The 27,914-nt window shown below is 37.6% G+C and overlaps 1 protein-coding gene across 1 annotated transcript in view; it reads left to right on the top strand.

The window, feature by feature from the left end:
- LOC127637069 (chondroitin sulfate N-acetylgalactosaminyltransferase 1-like) overlaps positions 1-26,898 on the top strand; it is a 57,833-nt gene extending 30,935 nt beyond the window's left edge. The window contains exons 5-8 of the mRNA XM_052117927.1: positions 16,840-17,018; positions 17,527-17,621; positions 17,868-17,949; positions 24,031-26,898. Of these exons, the coding sequence (XP_051973887.1) occupies positions 16,840-17,018; positions 17,527-17,621; positions 17,868-17,949; positions 24,031-24,320 (646 nt within the window). The 3' untranslated portion in view covers positions 24,321-26,898. The remainder of the gene's footprint in view (positions 1-16,839; positions 17,019-17,526; positions 17,622-17,867; positions 17,950-24,030) is intronic.
- Positions 26,899-27,914: the final 1,016 nt, after the last annotated feature.

Genomic DNA, 27,914 nt, shown 5'->3' with positions numbered 1-27,914 from the left:
TGAAGATGTATGGACAACCTCCACGGCTCTATTATAGGAGTGAGCATAACGTTCAACTAGTGTGTCACAACAGTACTACCCATAGAATGTCTAATGGACCACCGTGTTATGCTAATTTATGCTAAGCTTGTAGGCTCCCGTTGTTAGAAGGGCTCTGGTTTGTGTGTTGTGAAGTTTAAGCCACTGACAGAATGTGTTATTTTGGGCTGGAACTTTAAGTCATTGTCATTTCTTTTAGCATAAAACACGACACAGAATGTTCCCCTAACATTAGAGTATGGTTCCCATTTCATTCTTTTTTTGGGAAACAATTCATAATTTTCTAGGGACAAAACATTGCAGGGAGATTATTGTGTGACAACATAATAAGAACGGATACAGAACATCCCTTAATTATTATTTTTTGTTTTTATTTTCCATTAATATTTTCCATTATATATGATTATTTTTTAAATATGCGTAGCATAGTGGTTATCCATAGACAACAATGACTGACATTAGTGCAGTACTGCATTTAAAAAAAATAAAAAAGTTTTTTCTTTGTCTATGTCTTTTGCTTCAAATGTAAATTCTGGCATAATTCAGTTAATATTCACATCAACCATCAGAATGGAGAAAAATGTGATCTCAGTGATTTGGACTGTGGCATGATTGTTGGTGCCAGTATTTCTTTAACTGCTGATCTTCTGGGATTTTCACACACAACCGTCTTTAGAATTGAATTAGAATGGTGCCAAAAACAAAAAACCTTCAGTAAGCGATAGTTCTGTGGATGGAAACACCTTGTTGATGAGAGAGGTCAACGGAGAATGGCCAGACTGGTTTGAGCTGACAGAAAGGCTACGGTAACTCAGATAACCGCTCTGTACAATTGTAGTGAGCAGAATAGCATCTCAGAATGCACAACATGTAGAACCTTGAGGCGGATGGGCTACAACAACATAAGACCGCGTTGGGCTCTTCCTAATAAAATGCTCAGTAAGTGTATATATTATTTGGCTTTAGACCCCCAGTGAGCAAGCTAAATGTGACTGAACACAAAACTCCATAAGATGTTGGTTAATGGAGAAAAATAATCTTGGGGGAAACCAGGCTCATCGGGGGAGCCAGTTCCCCTCCGGTTATATACAGTAGCATGAATATAATGCCAATATTAGTTAACTATGCATAATACAAATCATGGTTTAAATTATTAAACTGAGTAGATGTTGGTGGCCAATGTTTATAAGGATTTTGTATAAACTGTAAGATTAATGACTAAAAGTTTTTGAAGTCAATCCTGAATTAACTGCTGACATGTACATAGATGCATTGTCCTTTGTTATTTGCCTGATGAAGGCTTTAGTTGGCATTATTTTATTGTCTATGTATTCCATTTCAAGAGAGCGTAGTTCATCCTTTGACGCATCGCAGTCCAGCTGGAAGCCAAACCCGTAATATGTTCATGCAATAACTTGCATTTTTTTAGCGCTTAAGCCACTACTTAAGCTTCTCATCTAGCCCACATTAAAGAACAACTGACGTTAACATTTTCACACACAAAAAAATACTTTTACATATATACATTTTTGTTATATCTTACTAAATCCTTCAGAAGAGTTGGAATATGACACATAAGATGCATGAACTACTTTCATGACTCTTTTGAGTGCTTTTTAAGCTTTAAAGCTGGTTAGCCACACTATGTAACTTTTGTCCTTCTATCGGTTGAGGCATACTGTAAAACTGCAAGTTACTTGCGGAGGAAAACTTTACGTCAGCTGTTTTTCAGCTCTGCTCTTCTGGCAGATGAATCTCATGGTTTGAGGACTCGGAGATGACCTGCGGAGCAGAGTCATGACAAGCTATTTTCATGTAGATATTATGCTATTCACTTAAAAAATGTATAAACTAAATATTACTTACTCTGAGGAAGATAAACAACACACTTAATCATATTGGAATATGATTGTTAAAACATTTTATCCACTACACAATATTTGGATTGTACTACACATATCATTTTAAGAGGTGAAACTCGTGAAATAGCTGATATGAGTCCAACTGAAGACACTATTTTTATATTACAATCTACAGCCTCAGAGGACAATGCAAGTGAATCATCATACTACAATAGAAGGTCTATGCACGGCAAACAATAAGACTGTAATATAAAAACACAAAACGAGGATTTGATAAGGATGAAATACTTTATTGAACATATACAGAACATGCAATATAACAATTACATTAATAAATTTTTAAGTGTTTATTTGGAAGTAAAGTTAAAACAGAGAGATGGTACATGCTAAACAAATGAAACCTAACTGTACTATGGAATCGGTACATTATTGACAACTTGAGATGAGCATAAATTCAAGGGGAACCACCTGGTACCTACAGTGGCTTTTTAGACCTGTATAAACATCTGCTAAAGGATAAGGCTAAAATGGCTAATTTATTGCTCCAAAAATACTTCATTGGCTCACACTTGCATGCAGACCATCAGGGCTTTGTCAGGCCAAATAATAAATCAAAATCTGCTAAAAGGACAATGTAAAGGGACAACAACAGTGCACTTCTGTGACTGAGGTCAAACGAAAACAGTGGCACACACATTTAGAGACACACAATTTGGGAATTTTGAAACTGCAACAATGTTATAAAGTACTCAGAAGTCATGAGTATTAGTAAATATGTAACAGTCACTTCACTGGATTCATTAAAGCATGACTAACAATATAAGCTTCAACAGATCTACCAGAAAACATATTTCACTCCGCTGCTGTCCTGAATCCTGAAACTGAACTGATATGGCACTCACTTCCCGCGACACAGTCGGACCTTCTCAGCTTACGGATAGGACGTAAACATATGCCTGCAATTTCGCACCAAATCCGACATGACAAAATAAAAATAATGATTGTAGGCTTACTTTAGTGAATCAGGGTAAGACAAGGACATGGTTTTGAACATGGATATTTTTATGTACTTACTCAATAATGAACTTATGTTAATTGTAACCAAAAAAATCTTACATAGAGCAGCTTAAAATTAAAAAAACATTTTAGTATTAACTGCCAAAATACTTGATTCTGGAATATTCATAAACATTTTCCTTTTGTGTTCTGCATAAGAAAAAAGGTGTTTGGAATAACAAGAGGGTAATTTATGAGAGAATTTTCATATTTGGGTGAAATATCCCTTTAATATGACTGTTTTCATATCAGTGGCCAACAAAGAAGCTATTTAATACTTGGTCCTGAAAATCCCTTTCACATTCTTTGGCAAATGTGCATTTCAAAGTTAAGGATGCCACATGATACACAAGAAATTACTAAGATACAGATTATCTACTCTTCCCAGACTGATAAATATCACTTCATCTGAAGAGAAATCTTTTCATCTGACTCCAAATCCATGTCTAATGAGGGACGCAACGTCACAAAATCGCTCCTGTTGTAATCATCCATGCAAGCATGCAACGCTTAAAGAAATAGTTCACCCTCGTGTCATCCGAAACTTCTGTGGAACACAAAAGCAGATGTTTAGTAGATTGTGCAGGCTGCTCTTTTCCATACAATTCCAGGTGGATAGGGACTGGGGCTGTCTAGCTCTAAAAAGCACAAAAAAGTGCCATAAATACCATAATAATAATATAATAAAAGTAGTCCATATGACTATATTTCAAGTCTTCTGAGGCCATACAATAGCTTTATGTGATTTACAGAACAAAATGTAAGTTGTAGTTCACTGAAAATCAAGCACTGATTTATAAATAGCCACAAAATGTCCTCATCCACACAGCTTGTATCTGTATCTAAATATATGCAATAGTTGCATTGGTGTTTTGATATTGATTACAGCTGTAAGTGAGAATGTACACGGGTCAATATGTGCTTTTAGACCTTAAGAAATCACCCAATGTCAGTAAAGCCTCCTGCAATCTGACAACAAACAACTTCAATAATGTAATGATCATACAGTATTATCATGGTATGACATCACATTTTACAATGCTGTTTTGTGTTGTGTAACATGTTAAGATTGACAGCTTCCTCCTCAGAGCAAAGTAGGTTGATGTGGCTACAGTATCTGTTTGCAGGGCAAAGTGAATCGATACGCATTAATAAATTAAGAGAGGAAAATGTGGGTAGCACTGCATTTTACAAAGCTCCAAGAGTAGACAGCTGGTTTACATACAGTAAATATTGATGATAAAAACCATACATAAATCTTGCCGAAGTCTAAGTACTCATAATTGTATAACAATCATTGAACATTAGATACAGGCAAATTGTGCTACTCAATCACATGGTTTGCTTTTATTAAGTTGTTGACAGGAGGTTTATATTGCTTTAAGTACTCTTGACATGTTTGGATTGCTATGTGAGCCGTTAATCTGAGAGCTGTTAAATTTGTGTGTGTGTGTGTGTTAACTTTGTCCATAGAAGATAATTAAATATGACAAAACCTCCCTTTGAGGACATTTGAGGATGTCCTCAATTTGAAACATGTTACATAAATATAATAAATCATTTTTTATATAATTATAATTTCTAATTAGCTAAACATAATAAATACATATTAATAATTAAATATAGATTTAATTATTCATAGGAATATGATTATATATTTTATTATTATAAAAATTCAAAAAAGAAAATGTCCACGCCTAATAAATTAGAACATTATTTTTTTATGGGGCTTAAAATAAATAATTGTATGTGGTGTAACTGTCTGGAGACAGTAAAACCAAAAACCAAAGTCTCATTAAAGGCTGAAATTCATGAAAAAAGAAATGTTGGCATGAGTTGTGCTGATTCATCTTTTCTTATTATTTCTTTAAATAGAGATATTATTTTTAAAATATGATTCATATGTGAAAACGTTTGTCCACCAAATCAAAGTCAGATGTGTAACCAACATGTAAGCAGCAATTTTGTTGTCATGTGAAAAAAATCATAAAACAGAGAAGACCTCTTTAGACCCGCAAGACAAATCATTATTTTGTCATATCATTAAATATCAACATTTTGACATTTTTATGAAAAGGCACATTTTGTTCAGGTCATTTGGTGTAACTGTGAGAATACTTCTTGATATTCTTATAAATGCATGATATTTGTAAAAAAATATTTTCACCTTTTTAAATAAAGGAAGTTTTGTACACTCTCATGTATTGAATGAGCAAGGAAACTTGCTCATTTTAATACCTTTTACTTGTTCCAGGTTACACCACATGACATTTTTAAAGTCATTAAATCATTTCTTTTGTAGAAAGTGCAAAATAAATGTTTTTCAAAAATGTGGAAAAACAAGAACTCAAAGATTACATGTCTACGAACTTGACGTGTATTAAACTTGATTTTAAAATATTTCTTATTTTTATCACCTCGGATAACATTAGTTTTCAACTACCCATATATTATGGATATTTTGGGTTAAATTTGTATATGGGTCTTTGACAACTAAGGTTGTTTAACATGATAAAAATTAGAAATTGTATCTTTTAACAATTTAGTTTAAAACACATGTGTCTTGTTTGTAGAAATGTAATTTTTGTGTACATATTAGTTTCACAAATGTTTGTTGTCTATACATCAAGCAAATGGTATTAAAATACTTACCATGCCCCTTGAATACACAAAACTCAATTATTAATCACAAAAAAATTTTTAAACAGGTAATTTCTTCTTTTCACAAATAACATCAACGTTTAAAGTTAGGGTTACTCCAATTGATCTGATCAAAATATGCCTTTTTTATAATCAAAATATCTTGTATTTTTAAATGTTTGCTTGTTTGTTTTGTATGTTTTGTTTGTCACATGAAAACAGAATGACTACCTGCACGTTGGTTACACTACCTGAATTTGATTTGGTAGAATACATTTTATTTATATATTGATAATATTTTAAAACATACATTTTTACTGCTTATCCTTTTAAAGAAATAATAATAGAAAAGATTATTCTACAGTATTATGCTGACTTTTTTTCTTCTACAAGACTTTCAGACATTTTAACTGTCTCCGGATGGTTAAACCACTCAAGTCAAGTCAAGTCATTTTTATTTGTATATTGCTTTTCACAACACATTTACAGAATTTCATGCATTGAAAATTTTTTAACTGTAATGTCTATAACGTCTTTGTGTACTTAAAAAAAATTAAATAATTAAATAATAATTGTATTTATAACCCCAGTGAGTAAGCCGAAGACGACTGTGGCAAGGAACATAAAACTCCATAAGATGTTGTTAAACAGACTCACTGTGGGGGCCAGTTCCCCTCTGGCTAACCAGCATGAATATAATGCCAATATTAGTTATTTATATACAGTGCAGGTCATGGTTTAAGATTAGTAAACCAAGCAAGTGTTAAGGTCCAGTGTTTAAAAAAAATAAAAAAATGTTTTATGAACTGTAAGACTAATGACTAATATCTTTGAAGTTCATCCTGGATTAACTGCAGAAGTTCACATAGATGCATTGCCCTTTGTTAGTTGGCTGATGAAGGCTTTTGTTGGCAATTAAATGATAATCTAAGTATTCCATTTCAAGAGTGTAGTCCATCAATAGACAAAGTTGATGAAAGCAGAGATCAATGAGGTGCACCGCAGAGTTGATGGATAAATTAGGTGTATGCCTGGCTAAATAGAGGAGTCTTTAGTCTAGACTTAAACTGACTGAGTGTGTCTGCATCCTGAACAGTGTTAGGGAGACTATTTCATAGTTTAGGAGCCAAATAGGAAAAGGAGCTACCTCCTTTTGTGGATTTTGATATTACAAGAACTATTAAAAAGCCAGGATTTTGTGATCATAATGAACGTGATGGAATATATAGCATGACAGAAGGTCACTGGAGTACTGTGGAGCTAGACTATTCAAAGCTTTGTACGTAGTTAACAGAATTTTAAAATTAATACGTAATTTAACAGGTAGCCAATGTAATGATGATAAAATGGGGCTAATATGATCATATTTCTTGATTCTAGTCGGCACTCTGGAAGCTGCATTTTGAACCAATTGTACTTTATTTATTGAATTTGCTGGACATCCTCCCAGTAATGCATTACAATAATCTAGTCTAGTCTTAGATTAATTATTAGATTAAGACTGGGAGGTGGTACCTATCCATTTTACTTTATGAAATAAGTACCGCGAGGAACTGTCCGCAGTCAGAGCAGCATCTGAAAAGCATGTGAAGATTAATTGCTTTGAAGCTGAGGTTTGCGCCAATCTCCCACGAAAATACAAACGATTTTGATAATGAAAGCAAAGTGCTCCGTTTCACTCTATTTTAAAATGTTTGCTTAATGGCAAATTATTTGGGTTCATTAATATATGCAGTTAATAACACACAGGAATTCGAATTTGCAAATTCGACAAGAGAGAAACTTGATCGATTCAAGGACACCAACGGAAGGTCGCTTTTGCACTGATGTTCCCGGCCAAATTGAGAATAGATGCTAAGGATGGCCGCGAAGTATTTACATTTCCCCAATACGCGATGTCCTTCATAAAGTCAATGGAATGAGTAAGTCATTGTGTGATACTCACTTTGCAGCTGAGTCACTGAACATTTACTTGACCATCCAAGTAAATTTTTGATTTTCTTCTGTTCAATTCTGTCTCACAAAATTGTTTATAGAAACACCGGACTTGAGCAATCCGACGGGAAAGTTGTCGCGGGGGCTCTCATAGGCGTACCTGGACATGTGGCGTAGCTGACAGTCAGATTTTTATTTAATGTTTTCCAGACTCTTAGTTTGGGTTGTTTTGTATGCTGGGGTGCCAGACAGGATTTCTGTCATTAGATTATGTTTGAGGTCATTGTTTAAGTCTCAAAATAAAGAAAACGTACAAAGATCTTGTGTCTTAAACAAAACCCGTAACTTAACGAGATGAGGATTTTACACACCAGTAACCAATGCAATAATAACCACTCTTAAATAAAAGAAAAGAGAACATTAAACACAACAGGACTCAGATAAGTATTTGCATTCAAATATGTATATTCAAAATTCAAGTGTCTCAAAAGTGACTTTTGGTTAGAGAGAAAGAAAAAACTAAATCAATTCAAAATTGTCCAGACATAAAATAGGCTACCAAAAAAAAAAACATTAGTCCATTTCACAAGGCAATCAGTTAACCCAAACAGTAAATAATCAGCAGTAAAAACAGCTCAAATAGTCAAAGGAATAAAAAATATTCCCCCTATAAAAAAAGTCAACAGTCAAGTCAAACAATCATCCAGAGCAGGCTGAATTGTACTCACGACTCTTTGTATAATAGTCTGGTACACGTTTTCCGGGACTTCTTAAGGTGCGTACACACTGCCAGCGACATCGCGCATGACAGCGACTCAATACCATTCATTTTCAATGCGAGCACAGCGACTTCCGGCGACACGAGCTGTCGCGACCGTTGGCGCTAGATGTGGGCGTGTCCAGCGACGCGACAAAGTTGAGAAAAGTTCAACTTTGGAGCGACTAACGGAAGCGACAGCCAATAGGAGAGACGACGGGAGAGCTCACGTGATCTCTCTCTCTCTCTCTCTCTCTCTCTCTCTCCTTCAGTAACGGAAAGATGGATGAAAGGCTAATTCTTGCTGTTAGAAATTTTCCAGTGCTCTATGATATGTCTCTTCCCATGTACAAGGACATTTTAAAGAAAAATACTGCGTGGAAAGGTGTATCTGAGATCGCGGGGATTTTATGGACCCAGACAGACCGACATTTGCATTTTCGCCGCAGATAAACAGACACTCTGGCAAACAGCACGACTTGTTTCTCATTCATCTTTGATATAAAGCATTTTATGTACTGATTCCATTTATATTTAGTCTTTTCCCTCCAAAATGTTTGTTTTTAGTGGCAAGAAAAGAGATTCGCTGTCAACAGCAATGGAATGACATCCGTGAATGTCATTTATAAACGTTACTAGGCAACCAGTAGTGGGAACACCCACTAGCGACTTCACCGCCAGCCACTGGCGACCTGCAGCGATAAAGTCGCTGGCAGTGTGTACGCAGCTTTAGGCTGGAGGCTCCCACTCTGTTAATCCAGTTCAGGTTTTGGAATTAGATACTTGCATTACTGTTTTCCCTGCAGCGTCTCAACGACTGTCAGCTAGTCACATAATGTTGTTTTTATCATTTTGTTTTTGACACACAAAAAACATATTTTTTATCATTTTAGTATGAGTGGATTGTCTCTCTCCACGTGGAATGTGAATGGGTTGGGGCACCCCGTAAAAAGAAGGAAGTTTATTTCTTTTCTGAAACGTAAGAAATATGATATAGTGTTTCTTCAAGAAACACATCTTTCCCCACAGGAAGCTGAACGATTTGGGAAAATATGGGGTGGGTATGTTTTCTTCAGTGCTGGCTCAAGTAAGAGCAGGGGAGTCATTACATTGATAAGTAATCATCTACAATTTAAATGTCTCAAACAGTTTAAAGATGAATTTGGAAGAATCATTATTGTTTTAGCAGAAATTCAGGGGCAAAGGATTATTTTGGCTAATATTTATGCACCTAACGCTGATGATCAAGGCTTTTTTATAGATTTGAAGGGATGTTGCAAGCCGCTGGCACCCCTTATGATATAAGATTGGGAGGAGACTTTAATCTATTGATGGACTTGATCATAGTGAAGCAAAAGTGTGTCAGCCCCATTGAGCAACATTGACACTTCACAGTGTGTGTAAAAACCTTGGTCTTACAGATATTTGGAGACTTTTGAACCTATCTGGCAGGGACTACACATTCTTTTCATCAGTCCATAAGATTTATTATAGAAATATTTATTCAAGAATTTTTTTTGAAAAAATTTGAAAGAATTTGGCTTTTCAGGGCAAGACAGTCATACCTTGAGTCAGGTGACAAAGCAGGGAAGCTTTTGGCTAGATATATATATATATATATATATATACAGTAAACCAGAGAGAGTTTTTACTACATTCCCATTTTTACCTCAGCCATTGGTATTAATAATGCTTTTAAAGAATTCTATCTTGATCTATATAGTTTCATGTCTTCGTCTACTGATGAAGATATTAGAAACTTTGTGGAACCATTAGAACTACCTAAACTGATGAATGAGCAAAAACATTCTCTTGATTCTGAGATAACCTTGGAGGAGATTAGCAAGGTAATTAAGGCCTGGCTACAGGCAAGGCTCTGGGGCCAGATGGCTTTGCAGCGGTGTTTTTTTTATCTTATGCTACAGAATTGGCTCCAATTTTGTTAGAAGTTTATACGGAATCATTAAAGAATGAAAGCTTCCTCCAACTATGACGCAAAAAGGTTCTTAAATTCTTAAAAAGGAAAACGATCCAAGCGAGTGTAAGAGTTACCGTCCATTTTCCCTGATCCAGATAGACCTTAAAATATTGTCAAATATGTTGGCTAACCGATTAAGTAAAGTTATGACATCTCTTATACATATAGATCAGGTGGTGTTTATTCAGGGCCGCAGCTCTTCTGATAACATTAGGCGTTTCAATATAATGTGGTCAGTGGTGAATGATTAGACTCTGGTCGCTGCCATCTGACTTGATGCCGAATAGGCGTTTGATATGGTAGAATGGGATTATCTTTTTAAGATTTTGAAAATGTGTGTGTTTGAGAGTACGTTTATTGGATGAATTAAGTTACTTTATAGACACCCAGTAGCAGCAGCACAAACAGATGGATTAATTCCAGATTAATTTACTCTGGATAGGGGCACCCGGCATTAGCAGCTGCGATAAGAAAGGAGGATGATTTTCCAGGGGTGATGGCGAGAGGTGTGGCGCATAAGCTTCTGCTTAATGCAGATGATATTTTTTTATTCGTCTCTGACCCTTCTAGATCTATGCCTTTCCTCCACATAATTATTAATTTATTTTAGTTCTTGGGATACAGAGTGAATTGGTCTGAAGTCTGAAGCTTTGGCTATGACAGCGTACTGCCCGATAACGGCTTTTCAGCCGGGCGCCTTTCAGTGGCCCAAACAGGGCATTCAGTATTTGGGTATTTTATTTCCAGCAAAGTTGTGTGATTTAGTTGGAGATAAATTTGACCCTTTAATAATGTTATTAAAATGAATTGTATTCAACCTACTACAGTCTCTCCCTGTAGATGTCCCTCTCGCTTATTTCAAGCAATTTGATAGCATAGTGAAGTCCTTCATTTGGAATGGTAAACGTCTCAGATTACATTTCAGTCAGCTGCACAGGCCGACTGACATATCTGGGCTAGGCCTACCCAACATTTGGTTTTATTATTATGCGTTCAGTCTCAAACATTTGGCTCATTGGTCGCTTCCACCTGAGAGACTTTTATATTGAACAGGACGTTCTTGCCCCTATTTTGCCATTACAAAGCCTTTCTATCAAACTAAACAGAGAAGTTAAGTTACACCCACCTGCTGGCAATGCCAATCAGAGGATGGAGATACCCATGTCTTTTGGTGGTGTGTTAAGATCCAAGAATTTTGGTTGAAGGTTCAGAGTTTTGTGTTTGACGTATTGGGCACTCAGGTTTCGTTTTGCCCCAGACTCTTTATTTTGGGCGATGGGGCAGTCATCAATGTATAGAATAGACACATAAAGAGTTGGGTCCTAACCAGTGTCATGATCGCCAGCCAGATCGTTTCAAGGGGATGGAGGTCAGCTGGAGCGCCCTCATTCTAGGAGCACCCTCATTCCAGGAGTGGTGCTCGGAGATTGGGAGGGTGGCGGAAGACTGGGGAAATTGGACTTGTTTGTGGGGAAATGGGGCTGATATCTGGCATTTCTGGGGGCTCTCGGGGATGGCCAGTGGACAGAGAGGTGTAGTTGTCAATATATATATATATATATTATTATTTGTATTTTTGTGTGTGTGTGTCTATAATCATGTATGACTACTGGGATATTGTTGGGGGCCAGGGTGGTGTTGGGGATTGGTAGGGGAGGGTTAATAGTGGGGGTTAATTGTTGATTCTGTGTATATATATATATATATATATATATATATATATATATATATATATATATATATATATATACATATATATATATATGTTTTGTTATTCTTTGTTTAATATGTGAATCAATAAAAAGTTGTAAATCTGAAAAAAAAAAGATTAAAGTCTCCTCCCTGTATTATATCATGAGGGATGCCAGCGGCTTGCAGCATCCCTTCAAGATCTATAAAAAACCCTGATTATCACCATTAGGAACATAAATATTCACTAAAATAACACTTTGATAATAATGACTCTTCCTTATTCATCTTAACTCTATTTGAGACATTTGAATTGTATATGTTTACTTATCAGTGTAATGACTCCCCTGCTCTTACTCCAGCCAGCACTAAAGAAAAAAATGCCCACCCCATCTCTTTCCAAATTTTTCAGCTTCTTGCGGGGAAAGGTGTGTTTTTGAAGAAACACTATTTCATATTTCGTATGCTTATGAAGAGAAATAAACTTCTTTTTATGGGATGCCCCAACCCATTCACCTTACACGTGGAGAGTGACAATCCTCTCATATTAACATTGCCATGTAAGAAAAAATAGATTGTGTGTCAAAAACAGAATTATAAAGACCACATTCCAAGATTAGTGCAACAGTCAAACCCCAAACATTCCCCAGAACCAAACAAACAGAAAGAAATTAGCACATTAACCCCCTGCACGACAGAGCCAACTGGCCTAAATCCCTCCAAACTCAAACAGTCCATGTACACCTACAAGAAACTTTGTCGTCAGAAGTCTGGTGATTTTATAAAAAATTTGTGAGACAGAATTACACAGCAAAAGATAATCTATAAACCAAACTCTAGCCAATAGGCAGAATAAGTACAAAGAGCGTGTAGCTTCATCCATAAAACTGTCCTAAAGTTGTATTATTCTACTAAATAAACTCCAGCCACCAGGCGGAACCAGCACAAAGAGAGCGTGCAGATTTTTCAAACAGTCAAACGAATGTTCAGTGAGCTGGTCTATTCGGCTGCAACATGAGTACAAGCAAATTACTTACTCCAATGACTTTGCAAGAAATACTCCACAAAATAAACTCCAGCCAATAGGTGGCACCAGCACAAACAAAACGTGCAGGCTCCTCAAACTGTCAAGTGGATGTTCAGTGAGCCTGCCCATTCAGCTGCAAAATAAGTGTAAGCAAATGACTTACTCACTCCAATGACTTTGCCAGAAATACTCCACAAAATAAACTCCAGCCAATGCACAAAAAGTGTGTAGATTCATCCACAAAACCAGCCCGAAGGTGTGTTGCTCTACAAAATAAACTCCTTCCATTAGGCAGAACCAGCACAAAAATAGTGGGCAGAATCTTAAACAGTCAAGCGAATGTTCAGTGAGCTGGTCCACCCGGCCACAACGTGAGCACCATAACATGACCAACTCACTCATGTAGGACATCGCTTGCTGTGGGCATGTGAATGTTTTACGGCCATCATTGGAATCTATTCTCAATTTGGCCGGGAATATCAGTGCAAAAGCGACCTTCTCTTGATGTAAAAGTTTCTTACATTCCTTGAATTGATCACGTTTCTCTTTTGTCGAGTTTGCAAAGTCTGTGAACAAGAAAATGCTTTGGTTCTTCCAAGAAAGCCTTCCTTTACACCTCGCCTCACGTAACACAAGATCTTTATCTGATGATCTCAGAAATGTTACCAGAATTGATCGGGGCCTGTCTCATTTAGCGGATCACCGAGCCGGAACCCAGTGAGCTCGCTCGATTTCCAGCTTATGGCCTGCAATGTCGAGCAGACTTCTGTCCCTCCACTCCCTGTGGGACTCCCACAATATGGAGGTTATTCCGCCGGCTACGGTTTTTCATGTCCTACAACTCCCAGACATGCTCCAAATCCACCTTGGTTGCTAGCGGATTAGCAGATAATTCCTTCTCCGATGACTCCAGATAATCGATCTGTTTCTCGACATCCCCCATTCTTGTGACCACGTCAGTAAATTTTTCCTCCATGGCAGTGATCGATCAATGTATCACAGCAAGATCTTTAAAGTAAGCAACAACCTTCGTCAGCATTGCTGACATGTTCAACATTTTTGCTGCATTTCCCACAACTCTCCGAACAAATTGACTCCATGGTCTTCTCAGAGGTGTTAGTCTGAGCACATAAGTGTCTTTTAATATCTCCAAAGCCTGAGGATTTTGAATTCTTTGACATATTGTCCTCCTAGAATAGTTATGGAACAGATTGTATTAAATCTTACCGGTTTATGTCATTAAAAGTTATTAAAACTAGCAAAGTGTGCAGAGCTCGCCATTCACACGTCAGATCCTCACATGGTGTCACGTGACTCGCTACATTAGATAACATTAACAAAAATATTTTTCAAGTGTCTTAGATTTTAGATAAGTTTACCGCATTATACAGTGTAGATAGCTAAGTAAAAATGTGTGTGTGTGTGTGTGTGTGTGTGGAGTGGAATAAATTAAAGTATAAAAGTGCTATGACTTGTGGATTCTTTTAGACCATTCCCAGCCCTTGTAAACAAGCCAGTATCATAAAAAGAAATATGTGGAGTCTTTTTTTCTTTTTTGGCCGATGGCAAATTGAATCACACACACATACACGCGGAATGCTCCAGGCTCTATTCAAAATCCATTCCTCAAATGTGACAAGAATAAAATCCTGTTTGCCTACTATTTGGAACTGCTCTAAATCCATAACGACTCATGGCTCAAACATATTTTGCAGGGACGTTTTAAGATTTACTGCTTTAAATTGTATTTATTCAACGTGAACCAACTCCCACGTTTCGCAAAAAAAATGTTGTGTCCCCCCTGCATTTGGGATTTGGAGCCCATCCATAAAACAGAATGAATATGTAGATTGCCTCTCATTTGTAAAAAAAAAAGATTGGTTAAAGCATTGGTGCAAAATTGTTAGTGAATCAAAATAAAAATGGATGTTCTTCCTGTTCCTCTTACAAGAGCAGTATGGCTTTAATAGCAAGAATTATCTGCACCATGTATGGCGGTTATACATAAACTTGGCTCAAGCCCAGCACAAACATTAATCATCTTTCTTTGTGTATGTGTGTTTTGTGTGTGTGTGTGTGTGTGTGTGGCTGATTGTTTTCACAGTCACATATACACATCTCTGGCTAAGGATGCTCTTGCTCTGTGTGGATTGATGTGGGTCACACTGTAAAATCTGCACCTGCTATCAATCACAGCATGTCTTCCTCTGCTGTCACGAAGAACTCTTCCATTTTTTCATATAACAGACGGCAAGATACGGGAAATGCTCTGAAAATGCAATCACATAAACATTAGCTAAATGCCAGTCATGTGATTTCCTCTGAGCTTGAGAGAAAATGGGTCTGCTTAGCTGCTTGGCGAGACAGCTGTGCTCATCACATCACCAGAGTAGTTTCAATTTTAGCTGCCTTTCATTTGTCATGTTCAACTCTCAGGAATGAGCTCCTATCTCCTGACATCTAAAACCGTGATAGAAAAGGACTGGATGTATAACGTTTTACTTGTGAAGTGATATTGGATATGTACACACCGCAGACTAAAAATGGTTGTTAATCGTGTTCCGTCTACACTGAACAACCGTATTGATTCCCAAAACATTCAGGTAGTGACAATCATATTTATATTACAAGTTTATCTCTCTCGACCGAAGTTAGTCCTACCAGCCCTATGGTCCCCTATGATGCCTCTTTTGATGGCAGAAAATTGCCAGACTATAATATGTTTCAGGATGCTAAAATTACTTTAAAATAGCTAACACCAAATGGGTAAAACAGCATGCATACGTGTTTCTTGTTTACAGTCGCGAGACACAAAGTACAGCTTTCTATTGCTATTGCGGTCCAAATAGGTACGCAAAGCATGTACCGGACACAGCAACGAAGGGGCTGGGTCTGTCTCCTCCTGGGGCAGCGCTTGCAGGTTCACTACCTGGTCTCTAAAGTGCGTGGTAGGAACCTTGGGCACGTAGCCCGGTCGCGGTCTTAGGATCACATATGTGTCTGCCGGACCGAACTCCAGGCAAGTGTCGCTAACAGAGAACTCTTGCAGGTCCCCGACCCTCTTGATGGAGGCGAGCGCGATCAGCAGGGCAGTCTTAAGAGAGAGGACCCTGAGTCCAACTGATTCTAGCGGCTTGAAGGGAGGTCTCTGGAGGTCCGCGAGGACCACTCCTGCGGGCTAAGAGCTGGGCATGTTTTTTTTTTTTAAGCCGCAGGAGGACGCCCTCGGCGAGCAGAATGGGTATGGCCCATGGCGGCAGGTTTGCGGCGGGCAGGATTTGTGAAATGGCCTCCTTCTGCTTCTTCACTGCTGAGGACTGTGGGCGGAGTCGTCAACGGTGCCGCCGAATGTCGTCATCCAATTCCGGGAGCTCAAGGGACCGGCAGGCCGGCCGTGAAGCGGGCCGCACCCAGACACACCCTTAGAAATAATTGTGTGTTGGACCCTTAGCTTAGCGGTTAGCACTAACGTACTAACTAGCTAGCACTTTAATTATTTAGAAAGATGTTTTAGTTGAAGACATGTCCTAGTAGTTACTAGATAGCTAACACTATTGTTATTAAAAAAGATGCATTAGTTGGAGCCGTGGCCTAGCACTTGCACACATGCTAATTTAATGAGTCTTGATCTCATAAAGAAGATGCAGATTTGAGTCCGGCATGCGTCTGTCTTCTCTCTCACTGTCCTTATCAATAAAGAGGCAAAAGGCCAACATTTATAATGATAGACAATTGTTGGGTCTTTAGTTTCCCATCTGTCATTCCAATCTTAATGGGTAACAATCAGAGTACATTCCAGTTAGAGTTAAGAGACATTTTGTCTCTAACTATAATTTTGTTGTGTCTACTTGTGCAGGGAGCTAAACTTCCGTAACTTCACACTGATTCAGCTGAATGAAGAGTTTTCACGCGGCCGAGGGCTGGACGTGGGTGCACGTGCCTGGAAGGGAGGAAACGTCCTACTCTTCTTCTGTGATGTTGATATCTTCTTTACAGCCGACTTCCTGAACACATGCCGCTTGAATGCTCAACCCGGTGAGGGGCAATGGGGAAGCACCATACACATACATTTATATTCTTTAATTTTATATTTATGCATAGCAGCTTTGTTCCAAAACCAAGTGACCTGATTTGCAGTTTCTTTAAAAGCAATTGTTCAAACATTATGTGGTCTTTAACTAAATGCAGGGGTGTCTTGAGGCAAATTTGTAATTGTTTTTAACGTGAATTGGCATCTCAAAAAGCAGTGCTCATGGTACGAGACACTGAGAAAACAGGGAGGTGTGTCGTAACAGTTAAATATGTCCATCTAGTATATGTTTACATAGAAAAAGAATGAAAAAGAGTAAACATACTGCCTACGTAGGCAGCTCCCATGGTTTTGGAACAGAGTGTAAATACTGTATGAGAGAAGGTGATTTTCTTATCATAAAGTGTTGAAACTGCATAGCAGATCTAATTTATCAATATATGGCAAAATACTCTACTTAGACTTAACCATTTCATAGCAAGATGTGCTCAACTAGTCTTATCCCTGTCACAGGAAAGAAAGTGTTTTACCCAGTTCTCTTCAGCCAATATAACCCAGCTGTAATCTACGGCAGCCATAATCACATCCCCCCTGTGGAACAGCAGCTGGTAATAAAGCTCATTTTCATAAGTGATTAAAATCAGTTTTGATGTGATTAATTGCAGCATTGTGATGGAATACACTGTCATTACAAACGTTTGCCATTAATATTCTATATGTGTAGACTAAAAGATCTTGCTGAAGTATGATCATAACACAGACATTAGATATAAAACAGACAACTTCAGATATAATGCAAATTACAAATGAGTGTTTTTGTTTTTTAAACTCATTGAGATTCATTGTTCTTACAGATCATTAAGAAAGACACTGGCTTCTGGAGGGACTTTGGCTTTGGAATGACCTGCCAATACAGATCAGATTTCATCAATATTGGTAAAAGTTCTCAAAAGCAGCTGTTGACAATTTACATTCATTTGCATGCCTGGTCAAATGCGTTCCAAGAGTGTTGATATTTAGTATATATGCAGTGGGATGCTTCACTGTTTTTATGACTCTGCTTGTCTGGATTCAAAGCGTTCCAGACAGGTGGCCATATTGGTAATACATTGGTCATACAAGTACAGCTCCTATCTAAATGAATCACCAAAACTGTTAGTCAAGATTACATCTGACAACAATGGTATCATAAATCATAGCTCACATCATGCTAAAAATGACTAGTTTAGTACGCATGCACATTTTAAGCGATTGACTCTTAACTGTATAGCGGGAGCTCCTGCATTGCAATGCCTCTATTACAAAGGAAATTTGATCTTTTAACTGTAATGCAGGACTACAGCCACCATATTTAGCATTATGATTTCTCCCAATGATATGTAAATGAGTGAGCCATCTCCTCCCCTTATACAGCAATAGTCGTCCCTGCTTTGGCTTTATTTGGAGCTATTTCCGTTAAGAGAGAAATAATAGACAAAACTAGATAGGTACATTTCCTGAAGAAAATGTGAGTGGTGCTTGCCGTGGCAAAACTCGTCAAACAGCATGTTGTAACTTGTAAAGAAAAAAGATTACGGTCATAAATAAATCAGCCCAGAAGTCTGTACGATTTTCTGGTGCAGAAATATGTGATTTTTTACTCGGTTGCTAGGGTAAGCCCATGTGGTTGCTATGCAGTTACCAAGGTAATACAATACATGGCTCCTTTCCATCCTGAGTGAAATAAGTCAACCCGGAAGTCTGTAGTGTTTTCTGGTGCAGAGATATGTGATTTGTTACTCGGTTGCCAGGGTAACCCCATCTGGTTGCTAGGCAGTTACCTTATTGATACTAATGAAGTGTCCTTGCCATCCTGGTTGAAATAAATCAACCCGGAAGTCTGTACTCTTTTCTGGTGCCGAGATATGTGATTTGTTTCTCGGTTGCTAGGGTAACCCCATCTGGTTGCTAGGCAGTTACCATATTGATACTAATGAAGTGTCCTTGCCATCCTGGTTGAAATAAATCAACCTGGAAGTCTGTACTCTTTTCTGGTGCCGAGATATGTGATTTGTTTCTCGGTTGCTAGGGTAACCCCATCTGGTTGCTAGGCAGTTACCATAGTGATAGTAATGAAGTGTCCTTGCCATCCTGAGTGAAATAAATCAACCCGGAAGTCAGTACTATGTTCTGGTGCAGAGATATGTGATTTGTTACTCGGTTGCTAGGGTAACCCCATCTGGTTGCTAGGCAGTAATCATAGTGATACTAATCAAGTGTCCTTGCCATCCTGATTGAAATAAGTCAACCCGGAAGTCTGTACGTTTTTCTGATGCAGAGATATGTGATTTGTTACTTTCGGTTGCTAGGGTAAGCTCATGTGGTTGCTAGGCAGTTACCATAGTGATACTAATGAAGTGTCCTTGCCATCCTGATTGAAATAAGTCAACCCGGAAGTCTCTACGCTTTTCTGATGCAGAGATATGTGATTTGTTACTCGGTTGCTAGGGTAACCCCATCTAGTTGCTAGGAGGTTAACATAGTGATACTTATCAAGTGTCCTTGCCATCCTGATTGAAATAAGTCAACCCGAAGTCTCTATGTTTTTGTGATGCAGAGATATGTGATTTGTTACTCGGTTGCTAGGGTAAGCCCATCTGGTTGCTAGGCAGTTACCATAGTGATACTAATGAAGTGTCCTTGCCATCCTGATTGAAATAAGTGAACCCGGAAGTCTCTACGTTTTTCTGATGCAGAGATATGTGATTTGTTACTCGGTTGCTAGGGTAACCCCATCTGGTTGCTAGGCAGTTAACATAGTGATACTTATCAAGTCTCCTTGCCATCCTGATTGAAATAAATCAACCCAGAAGTCTCTCTGATTTTCTGGTGCAGAGATATAGTTACTGCTAAACGGTTGCTAGGGTACTCTGTGTAGTTGCTAGGGAGTGGCTTGGCAGCTGCCAATCATGAATCTCCAAAGGCTGCTTGTCAGTATGAATGATATAAACCAACTCCCATGCCTCTGTGACATTCAGAATGGAAGATATCCCTCTATGGATTTTGGTTGTTAAGGTGCTCGACAATGGTTGCTAGGGAGGGGCAAGGAAGTGTTGAAGTGATGCATGATTGGCTGTTTGCTGTCCCGAGTGAAGCGAGACCACCCTTGTGTTTCTATGACACTTCTATCCGGAGATATCCCTTTGATCTTTTTTCAATAGAAGTCTATGGGACTTGTTGCTAAGGTGCTCTTAATGGTTGCTAGGGCGTGGCTTGATAGCTTCACAATGATCCAGAGAGACTGATTGGTTGTCTGAGTAAAATGAGCCCACCCCTCGTCTCTATGACACTGTGATCCAGAGCTATGTTCAATACAAATCCCTATGCCTTTTCATTTCATGGGCCGTCCTACACCATTATAAGTCAATTGGGGCATTTTTGGGCAGCTCCTGCCCCCAGGGTGCAACTTTTACCCCATATTGAGGTATGCTCTTACAGAGCCTGCCAGCCTCTTCAAATGTGGCAAATCACACGTTTCTACGAAATCCTAGCTTGGAGTTGTGACGCGTCAAAGTTTGTCTCAATGTTAAGTCTATGGGATTTTTCGGCCGCTTTTTTGCCCCTGGGGCAAATACCGTACTCCGATAAGCTTATAAAAGTCATAGCACATGTGTCCTCAATAGGTCGTTCGATTTGACACCTCATTCGGTGGGTCTATGCCAAGCGGTCTTGAGGACGAGTTAGGTGCCGAAGTTTTGTTAAGAGATATAAAAATAAAAATAAAAATAAAAATAAAAAGTATAATAATAAGTATGTGAGATTACAATAGTGATGCTTTGCAAGCACCACTAATAACTGGCCATATTGTGTCTAAAATGCAAGTTACTCAAAATGAACTTCTTGTTTATATATCACTGTAGTTTGAAGGCCTTCTGCCAAATCATAGATGTGTTGATATTCACAAAAGCAACACAATTGTGAGTGTGATATTAAAGATGGCTGCTACAGAAAATTGTATTTTGGAAATATAGGAAAGTGTTGCTCATGTACCCAGAATTGGATGTGTTTATTCTGATATCTGTAACCTAAACTAAATATACAGCTTAATTTGAAGCCATTTTAAAGTTTCAAGCACTTTAAACACTTTTGCAGAGGCAGTATCCAGAAGTAAAATAGCAGCAGCTATCAAATGATAATGTAATCTCAACACAACAGTTTCTGACCTTGATAATCAGGTGTTTCCCACGACTTAATCAATTACATGTCTGGACAAGTTTAACATTGTTTGATACAACAACAAGGGCTGTACTTGATACTTCAGTAGAGAGTTTAGCATAATATGCATTCCATGGAACAAATGACAAGCTCTGCAGACAGACTACAAAAATCCATATAAGGATCCATTAAAGAATGTCAATACTCCACTTAAGTGCATACAGACTGTTTCTCAATTTCTTATGCACAATTAAAGTCATATAAAAGCTACATTATTCTATAGGTACAATGCACAATTGTATCAAATTGAGATTGTAACAAACTTTCACAGTAATTCACAGACACAGGCATATACACACATTTTTGCACAAAAATGCAGGAACTGTTTGCACTGGAGGAAATTCAAGTTTCTCTTTTACAACAACAGACATATGTAAAGAAAGTGTTTACGCAATCTTTTTCTTTCCGCAGATCCGTTTGCATTGCAACTGGTCACACTGGTTTACAATGTAAACGTTTAGTTACAAGCAATACTTTTTACCCACCCCTATGTCGTTCTAAACCCGTATGACTTTCTTTTTTTGCCGAACACAAAAGGAGGTATTTTAATGTACTGTAGATCCCCATGCGTCTTTGCTATACAATTGATCTGAGGCAATTGATCTTGCCTCAATTTAAATATTAAAAAAGTAGTTCATGCGACTCCTGCATCATATTCCAAGTCTTCTGAAGGCATATGTTAGGTTTAGGTGAGAAACAACCTGGAGTTTAAGTCATATTTCAGTGTAAATCTTGATGTCCGTTGTATGTTCTTAAAGGATTAGTTCAGCCAAAAATAAAAAGTCAGCCATTGTTTACTCACCCCTGTGTTGTTATAACCCCATAAGACCTTCTTTTAAAGTTAAAGTTATCTATTCTGTGTTAATCAGAGAAGGGAAATTCTGTCGATCACTTGGTTTCTATATTTGCTGTTGTGCCTTGAGTCCCATCTGCTATGAACTGGCACCAGTCCAAAATATGATGTGTGGTGTGAGCACGAGGTGATCGTCTGTGTTCCGTGACTGCTTTCAGGTCCTTGAAAAACATATAATGTGCTAGTAAAGGCAGCCGGTGGAGTTTCTGGTAACCCCCTCGGGTAAGATGGTGCCCACCTAGGGAGTTGATGCACTACACAGCCTGTGTAATATGCAAATAGGGAGCGGTGGTACTGGTAGCTACCTTCAGACTCCTCCATCACACGTTTTGATTGAGGACTCAGGTTCAAACAAATAAATCTGGACATTTAAATGTATATATTCTTCCACTACAAATTCTTCAGACATGTTTGTAAGTTCTGTTCTCTGGTTTGTGTGCAGCTATGTTGCTTTTCTGTTGTTAATATCACTGGTGGTCCTGTTGAAGCAAAATAATATGATTTTCGCTTGAACGCCCCATCTCGCACGTGCTGCGTAACTACTGTTGCTCTCCTGCAAATAGCTCTAAGGCTTGCGTGCAGACTCTTGAATGTGCAGAGGAGAATAACGTTCAGTGAATATTTTTACTAAATAATACATTTGATTTCAGTTTGTTTCTCTCCAAACCTTATCGTATGCTTTCATAACAAACATGAGTCTCATGGAATAATTTATTAGACTTCTGAATTATACTTTAGTGTCCATTTAAAGCTTAAAGAGGTGGTCACCATAAACTGCCATTGTATGACATCACTGAGAACAAATTTTTTTTTCACTATTTCTTCCTTTGTGTCATGAAAGAAAGTCATATGGGGTTATAACAACACAGTAGTGAGAAACAATTACATAATTTTCATTTTTGGGTGAACTGTACCTTTAAGTGCTATGACAGAATCTTGTTAACAGTGGCACATATTCTCACAAGGAGTTTGGAGTTTTGGCATGGTTGAAGTTAGCAAAATGGCGGTCATTAGCTAAATGTCTGATATCACTTAAAGCACCTTTAAGGAATTACTTTTGCCTGATTTGACTCATAAAATCACTGTACATGTAACCTAATGTAATCAGGTTAATTCAGTCTCAAAACAAAATATTCCTGACTTGAAACAGACCAGTTATTTGAGATGTTACTACATGGTGCACATTTTTAGGTTGCAAACATTTTTACAGTGAATACTGAACAGGTCTCAAAAAAGTATTTTTTATTTTAGACTATGATGTTGAAACCAGCTAGTATTTTAATAATTATTTTAGTATGCTTAAAGGAATAGTTCACATAAAGTCAGCATAAAAGCAATCCATAAGACTCCAGCGGTTTAATCCATGTCTTCTGAAGCGTCCAATCGGTTTTGGGTGAGAACAGACCAAAATATTATTCTCTTTTCACTATAAACCTTGACATCTGCAGTCTCGTATGCAATCGTGATTTCAAGCTCGATTACACTGTGTGACGCATGCGCAGAGTGATAGATGGTGCTATAGTAAGTGTACTCAAGCTTGAAATCATGATTGCCAAGGAGACTGCAGATGTCAAGATCTATAGTGAAAAGGGAGTACTAATTTGGTCTGTTCTCACACAAACTGATTGGATCACTTCTAAAGACATGGATTAAACCACTGGAGTCTAATGGATTAAATTTTATGCTGCCTTTATGTGCTTTTTCATACACATAGTGATACACATCTGGGATGGCATAAGGGTGAGTAAATGATGAGAGAATTTCCCTTTTTGGGTGAACTACCCCTTTAATTATTATTAATTATTTCAACAGCGTAAGTAAGCTACTGCTTGAGGGCTCCAGCTTAAATTAACATTAACGTTTTCTTTTTTTTTTTCTATTGAATTCCTTGACTACTCCTGTTCTTACAGGTGGTTTCGATGTGGACATTAAAGGCTGGGGCGGCGAGGACGTCCATTTGTACAGGAAATACCTCCACAGCAAATTGCTGGTAGTGCGCGCCCCATCACGCGGCCTCTTCCATCTTTGGCACGAGAAACGCTGTGCTGATGAACTTCCCCCGGACCAGTACAAGATGTGCATGCAGTCCAAAGCCATGAACGAGGCCTCGCATGGGCAGCTGGGCATGCTGCTCTTCCGTCACGAGATCGAAGCACACCTCCGAAAACAGAAACAAAGAAACGAAGCCAAAAAAGCTTGATGCTCTTAAAGGGATAGTTCACCCAAACATTTTTATTCTGTCATCATTTACTCAAACCCTTATGACTTTTTTGATCTGTAATACACAAAAAAACAAATTTAGGAAATGTTAGGGTCAGCTCTTAACCTTCTGCCAAACATCTCTTTTTGTAATCCATGGAAGAAAAACAAGTCATACAGGTTTTGAACAATGTAGAATTTAGTGACTGATTACAAAATGTTCCTTTTTGACTGAACTATTCCTTTAAATCATAGATGAGAAAAGGAAGTGTAGAAATTAAAAAATATGGCCTTCAGTGAAGAGCTGGCTTAAGTAAGACTGCACAAGCACAAATATGCAAACCCAAACACTGAGATAACCAAGTGACGCAACAGGAACACAGCAAGAGACAAGAGACAGATGAGATAGTCAAGTGCAGAAGATGACCTTAAAGTTTTCATGGACTCTTTTGATTGTTAAAATGATCCTTCATCTGCAGTATTATCCAGATACAGCGCATAATGTCTGTAATACACTTGTGCACTTCAGTGAGAAGTATCTACTATGGTAATAAATTGCTGTCTTTTAGAAAGAATTCTATGCTACTGGAGGTACTGTAAGACACCAGCTATAAATGGTACGGCAGACTGAGCAGTGTTGGAACACATTTTGTGTTAACATTTGTAACTTTGTGCTATGTATCACAAACTATAATATAAAATTCCTTTCTTTATCTGATACAAATTAAAGTAGTTTAAAAATCTTCTAATTATCCCTAAACTGTGTATAAAAAAAAAAAAAAAAAAAAATCAAGTTCTGGGTCCAGAACTAGTACTTTGGACATTAGTGTTACCACAAGCTAGCAATTCAGTGTTACTAGAGTTTTAGTACACTATCATGCAAAGGTGAGATGTATATTCTCAGTTAATGCCATTTGGGCAAAGTATTAATTATTTTATGAGATGACATGACTTTTGTCTCTTAGATGAGCTTTCTCACAGAGTACAATTGGTTAAAATGGGCTTGACTGTACCCCATGTTGGAAAACAGAATAGTAGACAGAAAATGCCTTATTGCTTTTTGACGTAAAGTAGTTTGAACTGCTGAATTGTTAGTTTCTCAGTCAGTAAGAGAAAGACTATAAGGGCTTTAATGTATGTATTTAAAAGTGACAACTGTGCTAACAGTTAATATGACGATTTGTTCAAAGAATTGCAATGATAATTGTTATTTTTAGATTTGTTTTGAAAGTTACCCTTCTTTTGATTTATTGAAGATGTGGCGCCATCTACTGGTGGAAAATATTACAATGACTTGTGACCGCATGGACTTATACGGCAACTATAACATTTATTTATAACTGGTCAGACAAGCATTGAAAATATATTTTTTAATTTTATTTTTATTTTTAAATAGACCAAGAACTATAATATTTTTTTATTTTGAATAAGAGCCTAATGAATTTGCAAATAGCACTACTGGAGATTAACAGTATTAGGAGGGTTTATTTCGGTTACCCTTCCAAACACAATTGGTGCACAATTTACAATCTTCAGCAGTTTCAAGGCTTCAGTTTTAACAGGTTTATTGACGTTCAGACCTGTCAGATATCAAAGACTTCCGGGTGCAAAGCACTCAAGAAACTCTGTAGAATAGCTTTAAAAGTATTATTTTATGAGGGACATGACGCTTTATATGACCCTTTTTACCCCCAAAAGTCAAATATTGTATGTTTGTTTGTATTCTTGAAATAATTTGTTTTGAGACATATTAGTTCTGATTTATTGTAAATTATTATTATTATTTTTTTTTTTTGTTTGTTTTTTTTTTTTTGTTATTTCAAGGACAAAGTAGAATAAAGCGAAGCAAAAGTGAAAAGTGTTGTTGGCCATCAGTGAAATGAACATGTTTTGTCCAGTCTTCACCTATAGATGGCAGTATTTCATCATTATTTTGAGAGGTCAGAAACACTCGGCGCTTTTTCATTTCTTTGTGACTCAACACATGATGATGTGTAGCCTATTGCGATTTTTAAATCTGTACCAACACACCATTAAGAATTTGTAGTTGTTTTTATTATGACATATGGCATAGTCTACTAAATGAAGGTTACATATGACTCTTGAGTCTTGATGACCTTTAAGTGTAGAGAAAACAACTTTATTGCACTGCACATCAAACTGAAGACAGGCTTACAATGTAAAAAAAAATAAAAATAAAAATAAAAAAAAGTAATCGTGTCAGTGTATGTATTACAGTGAATACTACAGCAGACACTTTCACAAGCTAACGAGCATAATCAATAAAAAGGCGAAGACTGTCATTGCATACATGGAGGGGAACCATTAGAATCCTGACTGCGTGTGTGTATAATTTTCATATATGTAAATGTAATAAATAAATTAAATAACTACTATATCGTATTACTACTGTAATACGATATATAGATGAATATAGATATTTATATAATATTCATTTGCTATTAAGATAAATATTAAAGTATATTGTGGCAGTGGGGGCATGGTCAAGCGCCCGTCCGGGAGGGAAAGCGGTAAGGGCGCTTGCACCTGTCTCTAATTTCAGTGAGCACGGGGAGAGCGGCATAAAAGCAGCCACAGAACCTCCAGTGGATTGAGAGTCTGACAAAGCCCTTCTGAGTAGCTTAAAGAATTCATTGTATCATTGTGAAGTTGTAACTGGTGAGAGTGCACAAATTAAAAGTCTTACCGCTGAAGTTCAAACCCTCTATCCTTCTTCCCTCCGTGGAGAAGTGTGTTACATGTATATAAAAAGATAAATAAATTAGGCTGAATAAAATATTTTGCTTTATTATTTGTATTATTTATTAGTATGGGCTGAAAAACAACAATACAAGGACCAGGTAATAAAGATAAAATAATACAATATAAACTAATATATATATATATATATATAGCCTATATATATATATATATAGCCTATATATATATATATATATATTATATTATATTATATATATATATACATATATATATATACACACACACACACACACACACACACACACACACTGTTGGCCAAAAGTTTGGAATAATGTATAGATTTTGCGCTTATGGAAGGAAGTTGGTAGGCTACTTTAATTCACCAAAGTGGCATTCAGCTGATCACAATATAGTCAGGACATTACTGATGTAAAAACAGCACCATCATATTTGAAAAAAGTCTTTATTTATTTATCTCTTTTTCTCCCAATTTGGAATGCCCAGTTACCACTACTTAGTAGGTTCTCGTGGTGGCGCTGTTACTCACCTCAATCCGGGTGGCGGAGGACAATCTCAGTTGCCTCCGCTTCTGAGACCATCAATCCACTCATCTCATCATGTGGCTTGTTGTGCATGGGACCACGGAGACTCCCAGCATGCGGAGGCTCATTCTACTCTCCACGATCATACCATAAACCCCATTGTGAGCGAGAACCACTAATCGTGACTACGAGGAGGTTACCCCATGTGACTCTGCCATACATGCAATTGGGCCAATTTGGTTGCTTAGGGGACCTGACTGGAATCACTCAGCTCGCCCTGGATTCGAACTCGCAACTCCAGGGGTGGTAGTCAACATCAGTGCTCTCTGAAT

The sequence above is a fragment of the Xyrauchen texanus genome, chromosome 44 (genome assembly GCF_025860055.1).
Source record: "Xyrauchen texanus isolate HMW12.3.18 chromosome 44, RBS_HiC_50CHRs, whole genome shotgun sequence".
NCBI classification, from domain to species: Eukaryota; Metazoa; Chordata; class Actinopteri; order Cypriniformes; family Catostomidae; genus Xyrauchen; species Xyrauchen texanus.
The sequence above is the reverse complement of the archived record's forward strand: the minus strand, read 5'-3'. Positions and strand labels throughout refer to the sequence as shown.